General features: G+C 40.0%; 1 protein-coding gene across 2 annotated transcripts in view; it reads left to right on the top strand.

Moving 5' to 3' along the window:
- Positions 1-20445, top strand: part of wnt7bb (wingless-type MMTV integration site family, member 7Bb) — a 31215-nt gene that overhangs the window by 8548 nt on the left and 2222 nt on the right. For both annotated transcript variants that reach the window (XM_032523949.1, XM_032523948.1), the window contains exon 3: positions 15916-16187. In XM_032523949.1, the coding sequence (XP_032379840.1) occupies positions 15916-16187 (272 nt within the window). The remainder of the gene's footprint in view (positions 1-15915; positions 16188-20445) is intronic.

Genomic DNA, 20445 nt, shown 5'->3' with positions numbered 1-20445 from the left:
ATGAGACATTGTTTTACAATATGAATCATGTTTTTGTAATTCTGGAAGAGCTTAAGGTGTCATTTCAGGGGAATATCAAGGTTCATGGGGTTAAGGTTTGAAATGGCGTGTATGGATAAGTTAATTACTTGAGAGTAAGGCAATTTAACAGCGATAGATTTTCACAAGTGTGTGTGTGCGTGCTTTGTTACAGTGGGCTATTAAATTAATAAACACTAATAAACAAATTACAAAATTGAATTACAACTTGGATGTTGTATGTAAAGCAGAGGAAAGATTACTTTTTTAAGATGCCTGTGGTCACAGACTGTTATTTGATAATGATAATGAAGCCCACAATGATAGCACCAGTGTCTTTCCTCTTGATGAGGGAACAGAAGTTACATAATGTGTGTTTCAAGCCATCCTATTGTCTCAGTTTTGAGAAACGGCACAAGAGGAGTATCAAAAATGTAGTACCAGCTCCCTACCCTCTGAGCCCCATATGAAATATGGCTCTTCGCAAGCCAAACCCAAGCTGCACACATCACACAGTCAAAACTCAAACCAGGAACACACAGTCTCTTTGACTCGCTATTGTATAACCATTCACATTGGCGTTGCTCAAAGGGACTTCATATACTGCTTATTCCAGCCCATCTTAGTTGTCTTCTTTTCAATTGACAATGTTATATTTCTCCAGCACGCTCTGGTTTCTGTTGATGTAGCTTCTGCAATGAGACTGTTGGTTAGCAGCATGCCGACCATTACTAGCTATGCCAAAGTTATGGAAAAGCTACCGAAAGGCACTGGATCCCTAATGGGGAAAACGTATGGTTGAAAAATGATATCGCAAATGAGGAGTCAACTGATGGTGTTATTGCAGAAAATGCTTGTTGAACCAAAATAGATGGACACATCTGTTGTTAATTGGGCTAAATTGGTTGTGTCCAGGCCTGGCTGTGTATATACTTGCAAAAAAAGACCTTAAGCAGACAAACATTTACATTTACAATCCTTTTGTTTAAGAGACTTGGCTCTCCGCAAATCTCTTTTGCATTGTTTTTGTTTTACAGGGACTTTTATATATTTCCTTTCATTTAGAAGATGCTTTGTTGCCATTACGTTGCGGTTGGGTTGTGCATTTAATCCAGTGGCTCTGTTAACAATCACTCCTCTTAAGGAGTAGCTAAATTAGCTCCAGCTCCCTCTCCAAAAGCATTTTTTCTTTGTTGTGAATGTGGCACTTTCTTTTGTAATGGAGTTCATGTTCTTCTCCTCAACACTCAACATCCCCTTTCCTCCTCCTTTTGGTCTGTTCTTGTATGCCCTTTTAAAGGGAATAGAGATTTAGCAATTATATAACAAACTGGTCCATCAGAAGAATCTACTCTGCATTTTTGTAGGACTAATGTTTGTGTTTGTGTTTACATATTATACTGTTTACCTAAAGCACTTCATTGGATAAAAATCTAAATCTACAAAAATCTACTATACATTTAGCAATTATTCACATAGTCCTTGTTCTCCAATGGGGACAAGTAAGCATTGTCACTCATCTTTGTGTATTTGATGCATATGCAAAGTTACATGTACAGTATGTGCTCAGTAAGGTTGAGGCCCTTCAACCCCCTGAGTGCTCTTTCACTTTTCATCAGTGATGCGACATCTACATCCCATAGTGGCGTCGTCTGAATTTTATGATCGTCTTTGTTTGGTTTCCATAGTATATCTGCACAAATAACTGCGTCATGTGCCCTCACTGAGCACATGACTGTTGGTGTCCGTTCTGGTCAGTGAGCGATGACTACTGGGCCTGCCATGATTGTCCAATAATGATGGGACTTGGTGGCCTTCTCAATAAAGTATTCCAACAATGACGTCTTCTTTTAGACCAATATGGAACTAGATTTTGCTCAGGGATCCCATGACAGAGTTACAAAGTTAGAAAATAATCTGCTTTTTTGGGTTATTTTTGATCGTCATGATAATCACCACAAATGTGCCTCTCTCTTGTCGTATTTAATCACATACATAGGCTATATACAGTAAAAAGCTATTTAAAATCTATAATATACGGGTTCTTGTGAAAGTTTTTTTTAATGTTTATATGATAAATAGAAAGAACACATTTGGCATTGGAACCTAAACTTTTTGAAATACAATTTTGGACTACAAACTGTAATATTCTATGATCTTGCCTGTGTCATTGGCACCATGTTATCTCACTCTGTCGCTTTGTTTGGAAAAGCCTGTAACAGGGAGGCAGGAAAGCCTTGTTCATCCTCTCTCTTTCTACTACATGGGGGCAAGAGGGAGAAAATGTTGAATTGTGTGTGCCTCTTGACACTATTGGCATATCATCCGGAACCCATGGCTGTACAGCGTCGCACACAGCAGCACTGTGTCCGTCGAGTCGGTAAACTATCTAAACAGAGGCTTGTGCTCTGGTTTTGAGATCTGGATGTGAGTTCATGATTCTAGAAGTTAACACTATAGTGCTAAAGAGCTTCAAGTGGTAAAAGCATCAGTAACTGTAAAAAACAAAGTTTAAGTACATGTTTTACATTATAAATGAATCTGTTCTGTCAATAACTGCACTGGCGAGTGACAGTTTGAAACAAGAACACAAACCCATTCACACAAATATTATTGTTTAAGAAATGTGTTTTTGATAAACTGTGGTAAAAAATGAAAGTCAGCAGTTCCGGGATGAACAATACATTCTCTCAGTGAATGGAGCATTAGTTGCACAGAAAATAAAGTTGCATCAAATTGACTTAACCTGAATTTAAAAGATCCTCTTACCACTTGGCATTGCGTCATCCTGGAGACATGAAATATGACAAATCTCTTGAGCTTATTTCCAACTTGCACAAGTATGTTAATGTTAAATAATGAGTGAATTATGAGCTTTGGTGTTTGATATTGCACATTTAAAGTAGTAAAAATGGATTACTGATCTGATCGTTGATTTGATCACATAGACAATCACTGTAAAAGCACATAGTTCTTCATTTTTTTATGATTTGGCCATCATTACTATAGGTTATTATTATATTTGATTGATGTTACGAGCACATTAGGGCTAATATGAGCAGTTTGAGGATTAAACAAATGTGCACAGCACCTAATAGAGAACTGTGGGTGTGAGAGATACAATATTTTGTACTATTAAAACCAGCCTTGGGTCAGCTGTGCCACCCATCGTTACCATCTATGCTTACCAGAAATTAAGTGTGGCGACTATAGTTGACTACAATGATCTATACTCAAACAGGCTTGCGTCAAACAAACATAAGCAGTTTAGTTATATTGAGAGTGGCAGTGTCCTCTGATGTGCCCAGTTACTCATATTAACCATATTTCTTTGTGTTAGTGTCACAGCAGGGATGTAGTCAGTGAGTTTTGCCCCTTGGAGCATGAATCCTGTGTGAAAGAGAACCATGGTTACATATTGTGACCCTATTCTTGATTTACTATCATCTTGCAGTAAAATACAGACTTTTCTATGTGCAGTTCCTTCAAATTATTGCTGTATTAGCATTTCTAGAGATATCCACCCGTTCACAGTTTCACTACTTAACCATTAGTTGATGTTCAAGCCTTTTTATCTTTGTACATTAAAAATGATATATTTTGTTAGCACAGACGTACTTAATTGTCAAAGTTTAACTAAAAAGTTGGATGAAGATCTCCACTAAAGTAGGTAGGAATGCTGTTGGTTGGGATCTGACTGTGCTCATTCAGTTTAGCAGTGTCTCACTAGGTCATCATGGGAGACCACAGAAGCCACAGCTACTGCAGAACTCCACTGCCAAAAGTGGGCGATTTCTCTCAGCACCTTATTGTCAAACTGCCATCAGCTCGCACATGACATTCTCAGATGTGATAGTTTCCAGTGTTTGTTGCTCATGATTGAAGATGTAACCATGCTGTCTGACCATGTCTGTATGTATTATGGAATTCTTTAGCATGGCATATGAAATCATGGAATACACCCCTTCAACAAAATGTTCCAATCCCTTCTCCGAATCTGCAAATTCCCACATAATCATAATCAAGAACAGGGAAAAGCTATTCCCGTTCCGCTCCTATTTAAGTTTTTCATTCAAATCCCCCAAATTATGAACACTAAACCTTTCCCCCCCGCTCTGTGATCCAGTCTTAGTTTTGGACTGGTGGGAGGAGATGTCGGCATTTTTTCAAATACTGAAGATCTGCCGACCGCAAGTCTAATGCATTCTCTCTGTGTTGCCTGCTCTTGGAGGCAGTCTTTCTGTTCTGGAGCTTCTCCATGGTATTACATTTGCTTTCCAAGAGAGCACACATTAATAGAGCATTAGGGCACAACATTAATAGAACATTACAGAACCTGAGATATCAACATTTAGCAGAGGTGATTCAGTTTCAATATTGGTAATTTTATATTTATTTCTCTTCTACTGTAAACAGAAAATAAGTGTATTCAGTTCAGAAGATGGCTTCTTCTGGCACCTTTACTGGTACAGCACTTGAGAGTCTTGAGGGTAGAAGGATTGATGGAAAAATGAAAGCATCCTCATTCTTGTTGCAGCTCTATCCCTCTTCAGTTTCTCTGTTTTGCAAAGACCGTTGGCTCCCTTATTATGCTCTAATTGATAAATTGAAGAACAACACCATAAATTTGCAGTGATATTTGAAACTGGCAATTTAAGTGAGTCTGTCTCCTCTGCAAAAGATTTAGCAGTCGTCTTCTTGTGCCCGGCTATGGTGTTGGCATGAGTTGATACTTTCAGTCTGTAAAAATGTGGAATGAATTATCCTGTGCTAACAGAAATGGGTGTTATTGAGTGGCTTGTTGCAGTCTATTAAGAAGTAATAATGAAATTATAGACAAATCCATCAGCGAGTCAGAAGGAAAGGATTTTTCAGGATTTCAGGATATGAATGGCAAACATGGTCAATCCTCCAATCATAGTCCTTGGCCTGGTTTCTGGATGAATCATTCTATTTTAAATTTTTCTGTCAAGACTGATCCCAGGGCTGCGATTTGTTGATGGTGTTTTATTATGCGTATTTAAGTGTGTTCACCCACGCGTGAAGTGCGTCGAAAGCCCCATGTGGTTTCTGTTACACATCTAACAAAATAGGTTGACTAGTCTTAGATCCAGCCAGTGATCTTTGCCACATACCTCAACTTTTAAACACAAACAGTATCATGTGACCACGCCTTATTTTCCTTATTCTATTGTTCAACCGTGATGATTCAGGATTTGGTAATACATTCATCTATTACTGTATATTTGTACTTTTTTGACCTTCTTTAATGTTACGTTTTAAATCCATTGGAAAAAAAGCCTTATCTTGTATACCATCAGACATTCCTTTGGTTAACCACCTGTAATGGAGCTGCCCTTCACTTAAAAGACCTGCTTATGAACACCTTACAGCTCTGTTCAAATTGCAATGCACTTGATGTTGGCGATTAGAGCTTGAAAATGGACACCTTTCAACGGCTACACTCAGCATCAAAGGCCAACACTGGCCCCCTTGTCATAAAATGGCCTGCTCTGGTTACTCTCTGTTTGACTTTCTAGCCAGTTTGTCACCGTCCTGATTCATGCTTTTCATCTGAAAGAGGTTTCTTGTTGTCCCAGTAGTGAAATATTACAAAAGTTCAATCATTCTGCCTCTGGCCCATTGCACAAGAATAGATCCAGCACTTGAGCAGGTGAGCCGTTTGCGGCAGAGGGAATACTACTGTGTTGTTTATTTAGCAGTGCCCAAATGTTCACACCTGTTGTCTAAAGAATACCTGATTTACATGCTTCAGTAGAATTGCAGGGAATAAATTGTTTTAGTAGTCTTACTTTGAAACAAAATAGCTTTTCAGAAAAGATGCAAGGAAATGTCTGTTTGCTCTGTGACGTATATCATACCTCTCTCTCTCTCTCTCTCTCTCTCTCCCTCCCTCTCTCTCTTATTTACCTCAGATAGGCACTGAGTTGTAGCCCCAAGCTGTACATCATGACGAGAAACTCTCAGGATGAAAACAGAAAAACTGGATAAGAAATGTCTATCTGAATAGTTAGCAATACAAATGCAAGTATTATTAAATATGGAGGCTTCAGCTGAAGGGAGGTTGGAGAAAAGAGGGGGAGTTCATGTGTGTATTTTCTCATGCTCCTTTATAGTATCACCTCCCAGTCAGTCCCTCCCTCATTCCCCCATCTCCCCTTGGGAGCTCAGAGTGTGCTGAAGGCAGTAGGCGATCCACCTGCCAGGACTGCAGGGCTGCAGGGGCCAAACCAGCGTCTAGTCAGATAAAGGATGTTTAAGTCAGCAGGTTCATTGAAAACCACTTGTGTGGAAAGAACTCTTGGACAGGCTTGTACTTGATCGGGAGTGGGAGATGCAGGACTCCTTTTAGCAGAGCTCCTTCTCAGAGGAAGGGAAAGGTCACTTACAGATAGACAGAGCCAGACAAAACTCAGGGCTGAGGCCGATTTTTGTATCCCCAGTTTACACAGTGGAGAAGGATAAGTGCAAAGATGATGTGGTTGATAAACTTTTTTAGACAATCGCTGCACAGGATTTTGGTTTTCATGTGTAATACTAGTATGGAAAAAAACTGAAAATCTGTGCATATTGTTTTTTATTTTGTTATACAACTGTAGTTGATACCAAACCACACTCTTCAAAAAGATCGGGGAGGGCTTCGGCTCTTATTTAAGAATCACTGTGGTGTCAAATCAAATTTTTCCATTTCTCTTAACACTTACTTAAGACAGTTCTTGGGCATTTCAGACCAGTTTAACTAATGTTTTAACAGAATACAATGGTCCCACAGGACCTTTCATAGGCAAAAACTAATCACAATGATTGGATACATAATATCAGGTGTAAACTAAATTACAGTAGCAGTGGTAGTACATTTTTCGTTTCCTCATATTTTATTCGTTGTTCTAGGTCTAAAATTGCCATTCATTTTCTTTTCCCCCACATATCCAGCAATTCTTCTCTCAGAGACTGCGCTACAAGCTTCTGGTTTGAGGACAACAACATACTTGCAGATTATAAATGCATTGGCTGAGCTCCTTTCCCTTCTCGGAATCAGTTGATGGTCATTTGTGGTGAAATCATATCCCGCAGAATGCAAGTACAACATCACAGTCCAACCTAAGGCTAATAATGAACGAGCGAGAAAATCTATTCAAATGACCATGTGGTTCCATTCATGCTTTGTTTCCTCATTCTGACAAAGTAAGAGGAAATGCAAATTGAAATATTAATTTCGACCAGCTGAACTTCTTCAACAAACTCCTTTCAAATCAACTAACGCCGCCTTAAAAACAGGCATTCAAGTTAAATATCAACTACAGCATAAACATTATTTCCTTGGAAGCAAATAAGTCAGCTGTATAGTTTAACTCTAGCCACCTACATTGCTTATTCCAAATGTAAAGAAGAAACAATAAATATATAAACTTAACAGATTGTTTTGCTTCTCATGTTATAAAGGCTATCTTCATTAGGAAGAGAGTCTTCACAGTTAAATTCTTCCTTAAAAACTATGGCAATACCCTGTTTGACATATGAGCTTAGTGAGTTGGCTGTGAGTGTTATAACCAGAACTAGTGTAATAAAGACCAGAGAACACAATAAGGTGACACTGGTGAACTCTTCATAAGTACCATCAATCATCTCAACACCGCCGAGGCTGTTCCCTTTTGGGGATTAGTTTTTGTTGGTTTTACATCCTTCAGGCACATTGTGGTTATCCACTCATATATTATGTAATCGACTAATACTATGCAATCATTCACCCATCCTGTTATCCCGTATAGATACAAAAATATTTCTCATTATAATGCAAGGATGATATATCGAGGCAGCTATCGCAAAAAAAGATCAAATATCTCTGATGCATCGTAGTGCCGAGCTACCAGCAAAACTGCAGATTCACTCCAAGGCATCCAAGTACTTAATGCTATGCGGATAGCAGCATGGAAATGATGCGTGCATTGTGTTATGGTGGAACGGTGTTGGATAAAAGGTCTATTTTTCAGCCCATCATCATGTGGGTAGCCGTAATCCTCTCTGCCCTCTTCTTTGGGAGCCCAGAGAAACAGAGCAGTCGTATATGTGTGAGTGTGTGTGTGTGTGTGTGTGTGTGTGTGTGTCTGTGTGTGTGTGTGTCCCAATGTGTAGGATGTTTCCCTTAACTTTTATCAGATAGGGGAGTCTGATGTGTTGTTGTTCTACAGTGTGTGGGCTGTGGTCATCATGGCTTGGTAAAGGTCATCAGTCACTCTTTTTCTCCCAATTTTTCGCCTCACATCCCCTGCCCACAACATGTGTCTGTATCTAGGGTGGGGCCTCTCGTCCTACGCGACCAAACTACGCTATCATCGCCAGGCCCCTTGTTCATTCATCAGCTCTGTCTCTGTCTCAGACTGTGTGGGTGTGTCGGGAGCTGGGGTCCCTCTCCTTTCCCTCACCCCTCTCTCTCTCACTCTCTCACTCTCTGCTGCCCACCCACTGTCTGTCTGCTGACGTGGCCCAGGGTCGTTTTGGGCCCTGGCCCTCGGGCCCCTGTGTGTGTGTGTGTGTGTGTGTGTGTGTGTCATTCGCCCCTCCCCTCCCCACAGCGCTGTGTTATCGGTGGGATCTGCGTCTGTCTGTGTCTGCCAGTGACGCTAGACGCAGAGGGAAACAGGATGCGAGAGGATCAACTGTAATCTCACAGTGCGCTTTGTTCCGCACAATCCCAGGCCGATCACTGTATTCTCTACACGCAGGGCCGGCACTGGACATTTACATGTGCCAACAATCACACTGCTACTGGCCCACTTAGGTGAGAGCTCAGAGAGACTGAGAGTTAGTGGGTTTGAGGCAAAGAGACACTAGTAAGAGGGAGAGGATGTTAAGAGTCCCGGAGCTTTATTTGAGGGTTTGATGAATATCAATGAATATGGAAATACTAGATCTGGAAGTTTCTTTTTTAATAAGAAAGGAAACATGTCATCAGCGGTATATTTGACACGATGATTATAGTGATGATGATAATGATATCTTCAATGATATGATTTGGGATTGATATACATCTCAGTAAATCTGTTTCCATTGAAAATGAAACAAAGTCAAATGGGATTGAAATTGAGGAAAATCCTCAACACTGTCCTCAAATGAACTTGATGATTACCGTGTTCAGCACATACAGAGCTACATTTCCAGATCCAAGCAGGTGAGGTCCTGATTCGGTCTCATTATTAGGATCAAAGGGTAGGAAGATGGATTTTTGCCTGTTTTAGCAAGTCTCGGAATTCATTCTTAAAGCTTTATCTCCACCTCAGGGAGCTCAGGGAAGAAAAAGGATGCTTTTGAGATGTTTTCTGTAAGCCCAATTTTCTACGCCTGGGAGGCAGCTTACTTAGATTCTGAGCATTTAATACCGGCAACGTTAAATACCCTCATAATTGTTTTAGCTTTAGAGCTCAAAGACCTCCTTATTATATGAATCAAACTCGGGACCCTACAGTGAGCGAGTGTGCCAAAGCGTGTCACTTCCCCAGCTCCATGATGTGAGTACATTGAGAATGTGGAGCCTAGTTCTGGTAAAACAATATTATTTCATTGTACAGGAACACGGCTGTGCTAATTCCTCAAGCTGCAAACCTCACAGACCACAACTTTGTCTATAATTTGCTGGAAGCATATGTTCATAGCAACAGTACATAAAGCGGAACGGAAAACAGTAGTAGAGAGCACATTAGTCAGTTCAGTGATTGGTATACAAAGCAAGGGGTTTTCCTCCAACTTTCTTCCCCTTCCATGGGGCCCTTGAGACACAGTTCCAGCGCCGGCAAAGCATCGGTTAGAGCTTGTTTTTAGTATTTTGGGTGTCATAACTTAATTGTACATGTACAGTGTGGAAAAATAACTTGTTTAATGTATATAAACTTAAACATACAATCAGTGTTAAAACCCCCAGGACTAAAAGTATCTCATTTTCTATTTGGTTCAGTCTTTTGCAGAAGTTATAGGTGGTATGTTGTAATTATTTGAATATTTCTTGCTTTATAAAGTTTAGTTTTTGCTTTATTAAATGAAAATCAGCGACTTTCTCGGCTAAAAGTGTTTCACTTTATTTAGAGAGTGGGAGTGCAGCAAGACAGAGAGAGTAGGGGGAGGTTTGCTTCTGTCTTTGATATTGATTGATTTATACTGTTTTTGATTTCCTGTTTTTATCTTTATTTTTTATCTTAAATGTATATATTTTAGTTTACTCAATGAATTGTATGTATATATTTCTTCTCACATTATTATCCTTGATGCTTTGGCGATATTGCTATTTCTGACAATCATGCCAATAAAGCAATTTGAATTGAATTGAGTAGGGGGAAACCTTTATCAGTATTTAGTTTAAAATTCTGTAAATCTACATGCAGTTCCACAAACAGTTATCTTAACTACTTTGGTTATATCCTGGTCCACCTTAAAAATATAGTTGTGTAATTGAAGAAAAGTGGTGTCGAGTTTTAGGGAATTTTCAACTGCTGTGTCCTGTCCTGTTTGTAATATAGGCCAACTGTCAGTCAACATCACCACAGTGTAAAGACCCCTGGCCACCAGCAGGTGACACTTTTCCCTTTGTTCGCTGTACTGCCATTTGTCCGTGACAGGATGTCCTTGTGCTTAATGGATATATAGCTCTAAAACTCAGTGTATCGTTGTGTTGTTGCGATGTAATTTCTTATGCAATCCAATCCTCCTCTGTCCCCAGGGTGTGAGTGCATGTCGGGGATGAGGGGGCCTTTAAAAAGCTTTCCCCTTCACTGCTCCACCAACAGGCTTGGCTTGTGTGAAGAGGCCATTCAGCTGCACTGCTGGGCTCTGCCGGTCTGTGTGTGTTTCAGTGTGTGTTTGTGCATGTGGATGTTGTCCTGTTGCTTGGCAAGACCCCCACCAGTTTTCCAGTCTAAACTACTTCTCTCCAGCCCTTTTTATCTGCCAAATGTCTTCCCATATCCTCTTACTATGTCCGGTCCTCCTCACCTTTGCAGTAGGCTAATTAAGTTGTATCTTCAGTGTTCTTACATCATGCTTCACTGCAGCACGCACTGCAGCACGCAACAATTAATTCAAATCTGGATGTCAGTAGCTTTTTTTCTGTGCCAGGATCTAAACATTAACATACAGCTAACATGATTTTAAAAAGCTAAAAAAGCAGAACATGTACAGTAGCTACTCTGTGCAGGTGAATTTAGTTATCATAGTAAGAAAACAGAAATAGAAAACTGTGTTCAGAAAGTGAGGAATAAGATGTAACATGGTGCTGTTTGTTGCCCATTTTAGATTTCAACCCTTTGTCTCGTGGGATAGGCACACAACCAAATTGACCTTGGGTTGGTTTTTGGCTACAGCAGTGGCCTCCACAGCCCAATGTCCAAATCCCTTCAGTATATCTTTTCCCTTTCTTCTCTTGTCAGCAGCACAGCCTAACCATAGCCTGTGAGCAGTAAAGAAAGCGAGGCCCGTTGAGGTCAGCGGCAGTGTTACTACATCACACTACACCAGCACTGCCTGCATAGTGTCGTCGGTTGTAAATCTCCTGTGCTGTGTCATGTGAAATTTGTCTAGCGGTGTGCCTGCCTCCGGCTCTAAACACAGATTGCCGTTTTAGTGGCGAGCCACTACATCCAGAGATTTCTTTTTGTGTCCCAGTTTCGGCAGATGGTCAAACGACACGACGGGCACTGCAGCAGGGGCCCGTGTCCAAAGTGGTGTGGTCAGTCAATGTGAAGGCCAAGGCACACCGAGTCAGTATCTTTCACTACATCCCTGGATTTAGTCCCTGACAGAGGATATAGTAACAGGATATTTTATGCCTGTTTATGAACGCTTGTACCTGTTCTGAGTGAAGCAAGGCTGATCTTCTTCTTCCCTACTTTCTTGGATAGTGTAGCAGACACTTGCCACTAAACTCCATTAGACATCTGGTTTAATATTCCCCCATTCTTCTCTCCTGGATGTTTCCAAGTTCATTGAGGTTTTTCTGGTCACTCCAATTTTCCACTGGCAGCTAGCAAGGCTATCCCAGGGTGGTTCCTCCTGGAGGGCTGTCAGGACTCTGGGGCCAGCCTCTGTAGGGCTTTCTGCTGCTGTTATGGGTGCGTTTTCTCCTCTGCATTTCATCAACCGCACGGCTGTTAAGCAAAGCAGGGCCTTCCTTTCCTGAGGGCACGGAGGAACATAACGTTGCACACACAGCATCCAACACAAGGTAACAGAGCACTATTTCTTGTGGTTGTATCAATATATTTGTTTTCTTCAGTGCACGCAGAACATTTGTGTCTTTGATTTCAGTCACTTTGGGGCACCAGAATGAATTTTCTACTTATCATGCCTTTTTACTTATTCTAACTTTTAAATCATTTTGACTACATTTCAAGCACACATCTGCATTAAATGCAGACAACAACTTTGATTGTAGTTTTTATGTTTTTGATTTATAGAATTGTCAAACATAATTTGATTGAAGAGGCAAGAGGGAGATTGAATGCTCCATAAACATGGATATTTATACCCAGCGGACAACATATTTTAAAAATCTAATTTCCGATGTCTTCTTTGGTTCATTGCACAAAGAAAAAAAGAGGTTCTTGATCGCCACAGTTCCATGGCTTGTGTAATTGGCTTTCATTATGGCCAGGGAGGGCTTTGGCAGCGCCAGACCCACCAGGGGGTGACAACCAGTACAAGCCCAATCATCATCATTTTCCCCATGAGCAAACTCAATGGGTCCAGAAATGGGCATGCATCTATGGCTCAGGGAACCACCCTTTCTCTGGAAACTGCCTTTATCCTGTTTTAAACATTACAGTGACGCTCTGTTTGTGCGTCTATGTGCAAATGTGATTTTAACAGTGTATGTGTGTGCGGGTGAAGGGTAGTGTGAGTATGTTGTGTATTTTTATTATGTGGCCGGTTACTGAGTATTTGCGTGGATATGTATGCGTGTGAATGCATTTACATTATGGTTGCGCGCCTCCATCTGTGCATGTGTGTGAGGTGGGGGCAGCAGAATGTTACCACAATCTGGTGGGGCACAGCTAACCAAAGAAGCAAGTGGTTGTGAGTCAGTCCCCACCGGGCAAACCTGTGGCCATGGTATTAGCTCTGTGGCACCCGTGCCAAGATAGGAAATTAACAGTGGCTTTGGGTGAAAATGTCTGTTAGAGTTCAGAAAATGCCCCTGAGACTAGAATAAGAGGTGCAAAAAATCCCTCTGAAGAAGAAAAAGGAAATTAAATAAAAAAACAGCTGCATAGACGCGGTTTATTTAGAAGTACCTAATGCAAAAAGTTCCATAAAAGTAGGCAATAGGCAAATATAAACCCCAACAGATATGTAAATGTTACTATTCTGCTTTATGCAAAGCAGCATGCCATGGCTAGACTCCAGCTAACACAAGCAGCCTTGGCTATATCTGACCGCACTGTCTAGGCCCATTAAATCAGGTAAAATAAGCAAAGATTTTCCGTCTAGTAACTTTTTAAAAAATTGTTAAAAGTTTATTTGGTCAGGCAAAATTACACAGGCCATGTTGAGGCATTTTTGTGTTTTATTTCCTTATAATTTCCACTTTATTGTTGTGCTTTGCTGCTGCAGATGTAAACATTTCCTCCATTTGCTCATTTTAGGATATTATTTCTGTTTTTGGTGGAAGACAGTGGTTACATCTGCAGTATCTGACGGTTTATTTATTGTAGGTACTGGATGTTTACAAAGTTTACTTCTTCATTTAGTTTTTTGCCAGATTCAACACTCGCCCCTTTGCACTGAGAAAGTTTTGCATATTTGTTTAAACTCCAATAATTCAAGCACATATTGTAAATCTCTCACATCTGACATGTTTGAACATGTTACAGCCAAGTAGTCCAATGGAATACATTTAAGATTTGACTGGTATATATTCATAATAAACCAAGAAATACTACTTAACTTGACTTAACTTAAAAATAAATCAGTGTCTGAGGAGGCTCTGACCACAGAATGTTTGCTATATCCTACGCTCTTTGCTACATCAAGTCACAATGTCCAGAACACTGGAGTTGCTATTTAGATCTGATGTAATGTTGCCAAACTGATCCGACAAGCTTCTTGGCTGTTTCTCTGAAAGCCATTGAGGAAATGATAAATCAAGGAGCTTTGGGCTCTCTGAAGTGCAGAAAAAAATGCATTTCACCTAGAGTGATTCAAATAATTGCAACTGAGGACATTACACAACATACATCAAAAGACTTATAAAACATTCCTCTCTGCTCTGCGGTTAGCCTTGTTTCTGCTGCTCGGCCGCTTCCAGATTACTGCCAGTTGAAGAGAGACCAAGGTTGTAATAGCCCTCAGTCTGTTTTAGACCAGGGGAGGCCTTTTAAGCCAGCCTTCTGTAGCCATTAGGAGATAAGTAGAGGTCTCTGGGAAATTTAGAAAGAGAAAGGAATGGTATGGCAGGGTTATTGCCACCTTCTGGCTAAAAGTGTACCGTAGTCCTTTGGCTGCCATTTCATCTTAAATCCATCATTGATATTCCAAATAACAGTTGTTTGTTAACATGATTCCATGGTAAAAACGTGATTCGTCATAGTGCTGAAACAATTAATTGATCAACAGAAAATCCATCAACAACAATTTTGATAACTAATTACTCTTTTAGTTCATTTATCAAGGAAAAATGGCAAACATTCACCCTTTCGTATATGAGGGTTTGCAGTTTTATATAATTTTAAATTGAATATGTTTGGCTTTTAGACTGTTGGTCCAATAATCCAGGCAGATTACTCAACATATTAATCAACAATCAAAAAGTTGCGGGACAAATTTGTTTCTACAAGACTTAAAGCTTTAGTGTGTAACTTTTTGCGGTGCACGGTCACGGAAGGCTTGTATCATGTGGACTCGCCAATGGTTTTGTTGTCATTACTTAGAATTCCTCATGGGGCGGCAGAAACTATGCACTATAGCTTTAATCATTCATACAGTATTTAACATGTATTAGTGATTGTGGAAACTGTGTCTTATTGTTGGCTTGTTGTCTTAAAATGGCATTGTGCACTTTTGTCAGTCAAATAATTTTCTCAACTCATAATACTTTGATTTGATAATCCCATGATCAGATGAAAGCACAGAAATAACATACATTGGATTTACAAGATTTCCACACAGCAACACTAAAGGCAAATCCACAGAACAGTTTTAAAATATCTTGTGTTTAGGGTTAGCTCATGATTGTATCTTGTGCAGTCTTGGTACCATCTGGCTCTTGCTCCCCATAGTGTCTCCTTTCTTGTCAGTGAGCAGTGTGAGTGAGTCAGACAGACCTGCAGACCCCAGCTGTTTGCTGTGTGGGCAGCAGTACAAGGTGCTCCTGTTGAGGAATTCAGCACTTTGGACAGCACCTAGACCAGCTCTCCCCACACTGGAATTCCAACACTGCACTCTCGCAGGCTGGGCCAAAGGACTTTGCGGTCGGAAATGTTACCACATTTCTACCAAGGTGCACGGGGGAAGCTGTTAAGGAAAGGGAAGGAAAAATGGGTCGCTTATCAAGACGATGGAATTGCTGTGCTGTTTATCAAGGTCAAAATCAGCAACTCACAATGTGACTGGAGTGGTGTTTTAATTCTGCTGTGCAGAAGGTGATCGTGATAAGCATTAGCCCATGTAAGGATTTACATTTTTACAATATTGGAAAACTATGACAAAATGAGCTGGAAGGTACTTGGGTGTCTGATTTGTCATTTTTGTATGATACAACATATGTTAGTCTTTAATGGTTTCAGTGGGTGCTAAACATGCCCTGTGTACTGAGTTTTGTGTAACTTCATTGCTAATATCTCCATTCATCCCAGTATTTCTAAATTCCTAATAGACCTATTTTCCCACTTTCAGGCAGTCGAGAAGCAGCGTTCACCTACGCCATCACAGCTGCAGGGGTGGCCCACGCCATCACTGCCGCGTGCAGCCAGGGCAACCTAAGCCAGTGTGGCTGCGACCGGGAGAAGCAGGGCTATTACAATCAGGAGGAAGGATGGAAGTGGGGAGGCTGCTCGGCTGACATCAAGTATGGAATCGAGTTCTCTCGCCGCTTCGTGGATGCCCGTGAGATTAAAAAGACCCCACGGCGCCTGATGAACTTGCATAACAATGAGGCAGGGAGAAAGGTAAAAAGGTTTTTTGTGATATGAGATATCTTTCAAGAGGTGATCCAGAGAGAGCAACCACAAAGCCCTTTTCAATCAAATGTTTTTTTACGGATAATATGAAATTGAGCAACTCATTCTATGAAAGAAGAAGATAAATAATACAGATTTAAAGAGTTATTCAAATATACTACAACTTGGATCAAATTTCAAAGTTCCTGGCCCTCGTTCCTATCATTAATAAAACAATTGTACACCAAGTTAACGGCTGAGATGTAGGTATGTGGTGACATTGCTAAAAAGAAGTCAGAAGGAGCACAAAACAGCCAAATATGTGAAACCCAAACAGTCCTTTGAAAACATCCATCACATCTCCGTCAATTTAGACCTATTGTATTTGCCACAAATTTTCCTGTGCAATGACGGATAATTACCAACATTTTGGGTGTGTTCACTTTTCTTTTCATCTCAAAATCTAGTGGTTTAAATATTCTGTCATTACTGTTAAGTTTGTTTACAGCTTGGCAGATTGTTTACTGCTCATGGTTCTTGCTCAACTTTGTTGTAGCGATGTTGCTATGCTCCCCGATCTTGGCAATTACTTTGATGAGTACAATGTTATCAAAAGAAATAAAAAGGAAACTCATAAGAATGGAAATCAGGCCCAAATTGAAATAAAGCAGAGTTATCCTTTAAGTGAGTCCTTGATTGATTACATGAAATAATTTTCCTTTAAAGGCCCAAAATATTGTATGACTCAACCTATACAAACTTGATCCATGCGTGTGTTAATGTGTTCTTTTGCAAAAGAGCAAACAGTCCCAGATAAAGAGCTAAAAGTCACACAGTAATGTGGCAAAGGACTGTGATTGACCGAGTTGCTGATTGATTGATCACCCTGTTAGCCTTTCAGCAGCCTGTTTTGCTTCAGCCAATTATTAACATATCTTTCCATTCTAAAAGGGTGTCTTTTATTTCTGAGAGAGTGTGTTGGCAAACTTCATTATGGACATGTTTGTTTGCTATTAGTCATCCCAGAACAGTCATGGAAGAAAGAAAGAGAGAGAAAGAGAAAAAGTGTGACAGTTAAAAAAAGAGATGATGTTATGTTGACAAATGGATCTAATTAATAACTTGTCCTTTATTGTGTGTCCACTGGGAAATGGGGCCTGGTCATTGGTTGCCAGATGGAGGACTGCCATCCCCTCTTTCCAGCTCCTTTCATGGAATTATGAAGTGTAAAGTCAGGAACAGGATATTATTGCAGTTCTCCGCACAATACCAAAACATGTCACTGCCATTTGACTGCGTCTATTCAGGGTGTGAAAGCAAGCCGACAATGCCGCTGTTAACACAGCAGACTGGGTCTGTGCTGCATGCCAGGGTGGTGGCATGTTGGTCTGTCAGGATTGGAGTTGGCACTGTTGTTGTTCTCACTCTGACACTCGGAAACCCAGGATTCTAAGAGAATGTGCAAAAGTCAGATTTCAGCGAGAAGCCGAAGTCTCTCTTAGACTGGAAAAGGTTATTATGGATACAGAGGTCTGAGCCTCTAAACTTTGCTCAAAGGCCATAAATGTGATTCATCCATGCCTTTGTGTTGGTTCATGGATAGTTTTCAGCTAGCTCGTGATTATTGCTTATTGTTAACAAAACTTCTACAGTACACAAGTTAGTGTTTTTTCTTCTTAGCGTTATTGACAGTTACCAAACAGCTTCAGGTCACTAAGGAATGGACCTGAGTTTAGACCGGTATTTGCATATAGCCTGGGAAAACCTGGACAGATTGCCATCAGATTTGGCTAACAGATACACATATATGTATTATGACATGGATTTTATCTGGATACAAGACACTTGAATTTCCTTTTTTTTGACAGCGTTGTTATGCAGAACATTATCCTCTCCTTTCTGCTGGGCTATTTTTTATTGTGAAGAATATTTTACATGGAAGTTGATCCTGTTTGTTTTCCCTGTCCACTGCAGGTGAGGTTTGTTCATTGTTGTATCATATGCAAAGATTTCTCAACACCAATATATTCAGGACAAATGAGCTGATACAAATGACCTTGACTCTGATGAGGAAGGAAGTCCTCCAATAGAATCCATCTGATATTGTGTTATCTAATCTCTAAGAAGCATCATTGAAACATAAAACTCTATTTTCAATAGATTTTGTGAAAAAACTGAATTTAAAAGAACCATATCTTTCATCTTGCGTTGGGGCTATGTGTTTGACAAGTGATCTTTAGATGGGAATCTGGTCATATTGGCCTAATTAGTAACAGATCCGAGGCTTTGATGGACACAGTTTAAGTAAATGTTTCCATGCATCTGTCAGACTCCTCATGCCAGGCATTCCTTGTGGGTTTGCGCTGTACATTTTTGGAAATCCTTAATCTGAATCAACATGCAGGCGAGATTGACAGCTTTCTGAAGTCGGTGGAGCTCATGTTTTTTTAATCAAATGTCCAAAGATCTTCCAAATTGTGGGACTATGACCACAAGAGCCCGTGGACAAGACAGACAGAGATATTCAACAACTTGTGTACACTTTGTAAGTATCCGATAGAAATGATGACTTGTGCTTATGAAAAAATCTACAATGAAAAAATGCCCTGCCAACCAAACTTACATCTTAATAAAAAAAAGACATGAGCAAGTCATGGGTTCCTAATTTGGTAAAAGGAGTCATGTCAGGACTATTACAGTTGTGTTAATATGACCCATTTGAACTCCACCCTCTCCTTTCTCTGTCCCTTTGCCTTTGAGAACAGTTTAGCAGAAACCGAAGAGGGTACAGTTTTTATTTTAAGGTTTTTTAGTTTCTTAGTCCCACAAGGATTGACACTTTGACAACAGCACACAATATTACCCACTTGCTCCAGGATTAGGCCTCAAGCAGAAGACATTTTGCACTTTGGACCATATGTTGGACATAACTTCAAAGAGAAATTAAGTCCATGTCTTAGTAAGGGAATAATCTAAAAAAAGTGACATTATTGCATTTGAAATGACTCTTTGACTCAAAGCATCTGAATACATAACTGTGATCCACTTTCATGCATGTGGCAACATTTGTTTTTTTTCTATGTATCACGATGTTTAGGCAGTCAAATAAACCTCAAGTCTCTTGTCCAGCTGTAAATAATTAATTGAGTTTGTCTTTGTTTTGTACTGCATGTGCAACAATCAACAACACAAGGATCTGGATTCAAATGATCTAAGATGATTGATAGTTCTATTAGAGCCATGTTTATTATTCTCTGTCATTGATGTGGTTTAGGGAAGGTAGACAAAATTACAGGATGGAATATTACCAGTAAGTGCAATTTTCCCTCCCTTAGGACATGCAACTGCATGTCATCCATGACTAGAAATTCAGATATGTCTGGATTTGTCTTCTTCACGGAGAGCTGTCACTCTGCACTCAAGCTTTGTTTTTATATGATTTAAGTACCTGTGCCATAAATGTACTGAACTTACAGTGTAAGCCACTAGCGCAATCACCGCTTACTAGAAGCATGGAGGCAGAAAAAAATGCCACATTGCCAATAGAGTTTTTAACACACAAACAAATCTAATATTTTGATTTGTTCCACTTACTTAGTGGCACAACACAAAGCTAAACGTTTATACACAAATGTTTAGGCAAGGCAAGGCAAGGCAGCTTTATTTGTATAGCACATTTCAGCAACAGGGCAATTCAAAGTGCTTTACACAAAATCAATTAAACAGATAAAACACAAGTACAGACAGTTAAAAATCATAAGCATTAAAAACCGATAAAACACATGAATAGACAGTTAAAAACAAAATAGAAACATTAGGACACATAAAACACAAGAAAAAAATTACAGTGCAGCATAAGAAATTTAAAGAAATGAGCATTAATTTAAAGAAAGGCAGCATCAAAAAGAAAGGTCTTCAGCCTTGATTTAAAAGAACTGAGAGTAGCAGCGGATCTGCAGGTTTCTGGGAGATTGTTCCAGATATGAGGAGCATAGAAACTGAAAGCTGCTTCACCCTGTTTAGTTCTGACTCTGGGGACAGAAAGTAGACCTGTCCCAGATGACCTGAGAGGTCTGGGGGGGTCATAGTGTAGTAGCAGATCAGAAATGTATTTTGGACCTAAACCGTTAAGTGATTTATAAACTAGCAAAAGTACTTTGAAATCAATTTTTTGAGACATAGGAAGCCAGTGTAAAGATTTCAGAAGTGGAGTGATGTGATCCAGTCTCTCGGTCTTAGTGAGAACTGGAGTGATGTGATCCAGTCT

This window comes from Etheostoma spectabile, chromosome 8 (assembly GCF_008692095.1).
Source record: "Etheostoma spectabile isolate EspeVRDwgs_2016 chromosome 8, UIUC_Espe_1.0, whole genome shotgun sequence".
Taxonomy (NCBI): Eukaryota; Metazoa; Chordata; class Actinopteri; order Perciformes; family Percidae; genus Etheostoma; species Etheostoma spectabile.
This window is presented reverse-complemented; position numbering and strand designations above follow the sequence as displayed.